The 3727-nt window shown below is 44.8% G+C and overlaps 1 protein-coding gene across 1 annotated transcript; it reads right to left on the bottom strand.

Annotated features, from left to right (window-relative positions):
• Nucleotides 1–2564: 2564 nt before the first annotated feature.
• LOC109930780 (metabotropic glutamate receptor 3-like) lies at nucleotides 2565–3631 on the bottom strand (the record flags this gene model as incomplete). Its single annotated transcript, XM_048594145.1, has 1 exon — nucleotides 2565–3631. A coding segment is annotated over one exon (1067 nt), but the record flags the coding sequence as incomplete, so codon positions are not given.
• Between the last annotated feature and the right edge of the window lie 96 nt (nucleotides 3632–3727).

Genomic DNA, 3727 nt, shown 5'->3' with positions numbered 1-3727 from the left:
AAAGTTGCATCACAGGTAAACAAGGTGTTTAAGAAGGTGTTTAGCATGCTTGGCTTCATTGAGGATAGGAGTTGGGACGTCATGTGGAGGGTGTACAGGACGTTGGCGAGGCCACTTTTGGAGTACTGTGTGCAGTTCTCGTCACCCTGCTAGAGGAAGGACATTACTAAATTGGAGAGGGTTCGAAAAAGATTTACCAGGATATTGCCGGGAATGGAGAGTTTGGGTTATAAGGAGAGGCTAGATAGGCTGGGACTTTTTTCACTGGAATGTAGAAGTTTAAGGGATGCCCTTAGAGTTTTATAAAATCATGAAGGGCATAGATAAGGTAAATAGCAAAAGTCTTTTTCCGAGGTTGTGAGAGTTCAACACTAGAGGGCATATTTTTAAGTTGCGAGGAGAAAGATTTAAAAGGGACCTGACGGACAACTTCTTCACACAGAGGGTGGCTTGTATGTGGCATGAACCACCAGAGGAAGTGGTAGATGCAGGTACAGTTACAACATTTAAGAGACATTTGGACAGATACATGAATGAATAGGAAGAGTTTAGATGGATAGGGGCCAAATGCAAGCAAATGGGATTAGTTTAGTTTGGGAAACTTGATCGACATGCATGAGTTGGATTGAAGAGTCTATTTCCGTGCTGTATGACTCGATGACTCTTTAAGAGAGATTGGGCAGATTGAGGTTGTTTTCCTTGGATCAGAAGAGACTGAGAGGGGACATGATTGAGATGTATAAAATGTTGAGGGGTGTAGAAGGGTAGACAGGAAGGAATGTCTCCCCTTGATGGAGGGATCAGTGGACAGGAGGCATAGCTTTGAGGTAAGGGACAGGATGTTTAGTGGGAATGTGTGGAAAAATGTTTTCACCCAGAGGGTGGTGGGTATCTGGAACTCTTTGCCTGTAAGGATGGGAGAGGCAGAAACCCTCATCACATTGACAAAGTATTTAGGTGTGCACTTGCAAAGACACGGCCCACAAGGCTATGGGCCAAGTGCTAGAAAACAACCTCTACAGTATGGAAGCAGGCTATTTGGCCCATTGACCTTCCAAAGAGCATCCCACCCAGACCCACCCTCATTCACTATAACCCAGCATTTCCCATGGCTAATCCACCTCGCCTGCACATCTTTGGACTGTGGGAGGAAACTGGAGCACCCAGAGGAAACCCACACAGACACAGGGAGAATGTGCAAACTCCACACAGACAGTTGCCCAAGAGCAGAATTGAACCTGGGTCCATGCTTTGAGGGAGCAGTGCTAACTACTGAGCCACAGTGCCACCCCTAAATGTGATTAGAATAGTTAAGTGCTTTTGACGAGCGCAGATGTGATGAGCTGAAGGGCCTTTTTCTGTGCTGTAGATCTCTATGACTTTGAATCTAAAGACAGATACTTTTTGGGTAATACTGTGAGAATGCAGAATGACGTAGAAAGGTAAAAACACCATTGTCATCATTTGGCGAATACATTTAAAATCCATATTCAATTTAAGGTTGAGGTGTAGATCACCTCTGTATACAATAGTGAGGTGAGCAAAACGTTTCATGAAATCAGACTCGAGACGACAAATGAGACGACAAATCCATCAGCATAAAGAGTAATACTGGGAGCTAAGACTACCTTCTAATGTCATTGGAGATATGCAACCAATGGCAAATGTCACAAATTTGACACTAAAACTGAAAGTGCACAGCAGATCAGCCTTTACCTGAAAGGGAAATGTAAGTTTACATCTTGTTGGGGCTGAAATATCATCTGGGTCTTTAAATGATTTCTGTTTCAGTTAAACACCTATTATAATATTGCCAGTACTTAGAGTTACCAGCAACTCTTCAGATACTGAAGCAGTCCATGTTCACATGCTACAAGATCTGGGCAAAATCCAGGCTTGGGCTACTAAATGGCAAGTGGTATTCAAGTAAGCATCACGCCAATGCCAAATAATGACCATCTCCAATAAAAAACATTCCAACTATTGCCCCTTGACATTCAATGGTGTTACCATCACTGAATTGCCCATTATCAACATCCAGGTCAAAGCAGCCCCCGCTTGATTAGCACCACATCCACAAACGTCCCACTCCCTCCACCACCGACCCTCAGTAGCAGCAGTGTGTGCCATCTACAAGGTGCGCTGCAGAAATTCACCAAACATCCTCAGGCAGCACCTTCAAGATCCACAAATACTTCCATTGAGAAGGACAAGGGCAGCAGATACATGGGAACATCACCCCCAGCAAGTTCCCCTCCAAGCTACTCACCATCCTGTTTTGGAAATATATTGCTGTTCCTTCAGTGTCACTGGATTGAAATTCTGGAATTCCCTCCCTGACAGCATTTTCGGCCTACTTGCAGCACATGGACTACAGTGGTTCAAGAAGGCAGCTCATCACCACCTTCTCAGGGGAAACTAGGGACGGGCAATAAATTCTGGGTGCAGACAGTGACACCCACACCCCATGAGTGAATAAAAAGAAATAAGAGTGTGATATGTATTCACTGAACACTTTTAGATCTTAAAACTTGGTGATAATATACAAAGGGCTCATCACTTACCCTATAATCACTGGAAGTCACGTAAAATATAGGCAGAAAGGCAAGCCAGATGATACATGTTGTGTACATGGTAAATCCAATAAATTTTGCTTCATTGAAATTTTCTGGACATTTTCTAGTCTTAAAGGCATAAACAGTACATAGGGTCACCAGCACCACATCATATGTCAAAGACATTAGCATACTGGAGTCTTTTACATTACATTTCAAAATGACTGTCTCTCTTTTCTCAGGGACAGTGTATCTTCTTGTACCAGGAGCCTCCAGCATGAGCCAGACTGACACAATGATAATCTGAACGGAGATGAGGCTCAGACAGATGAAGACTTGGGAACTAGGACTGATGAACCTGGGTCTCTGAGCCCCTTCCCTCACACCATTAAATATCCTGGCAATGCGGTTGGTCTTGGTAAGCAGTGCTGCGTAGCACACGGCAAATGATGTGCCAAGTCCCATTCGGCGCAAGGTGCATATCGCAGGTGAGGGTTTCGCGATGAAGAAAAAGGTCATGCAGTAGGAAAAGAAGACCCCGAACAACAAAATGTAGCAGAGCTCACGCCCTGAGGCTTTGATAAGAGGTGTGTTGTTGTGCTTTACAAAGATAGTGGCCACCATCAGTGTAGTAACAATCCCAGCACACGAGATGGTGATTGGTCCTACAGCCCAGACATCTCCCCATCGGATATACTCCTCTGGTAAGTCATAGCAACCTGTGAGGTCCTCATTGGGCCATCTGCCTGGCCCACAGTCCTTGCATGTGAACTCATCCTCCAGGTATGCATAAGGGTCACAGGGCACACAGATCCAGCAGCATACATCTCCCGGCTGCATGTTCTTGATCTCATTCCGGGCACATGGATCGCTGCACTGCGATGTGGGAATGTGGCGTCTGGGCCAGTGAATCAGGGCCGTGTTCAGAGACAAGGACTTTGCCCACTGGCCAACCTTGATGTAGGTGTATTTTCCTGCAATCTTCTGGAAGTTGAAGACATTGTAACGACCAATCCCATCTCCGTTCTCATCGAATTTGACTTCACTGTCCATATCACTGGATGGATGGAATGGGGCTGCAAAATAAAGACATTAGAAAGTTCAATCTGTATGATGGATCCTATAAACAGCAATTATTCAAAGATAAATTTGCTGTAACACCTAAGCACGTC

This window comes from Rhincodon typus, unplaced genomic scaffold, assembly GCF_021869965.1.
Source record: "Rhincodon typus isolate 14 unplaced genomic scaffold, sRhiTyp1.1 hic_rhity00006379, whole genome shotgun sequence".
NCBI lineage: Eukaryota > Metazoa > Chordata > Chondrichthyes > Orectolobiformes > Rhincodontidae > Rhincodon > Rhincodon typus.
This window is presented reverse-complemented; position numbering and strand designations above follow the sequence as displayed.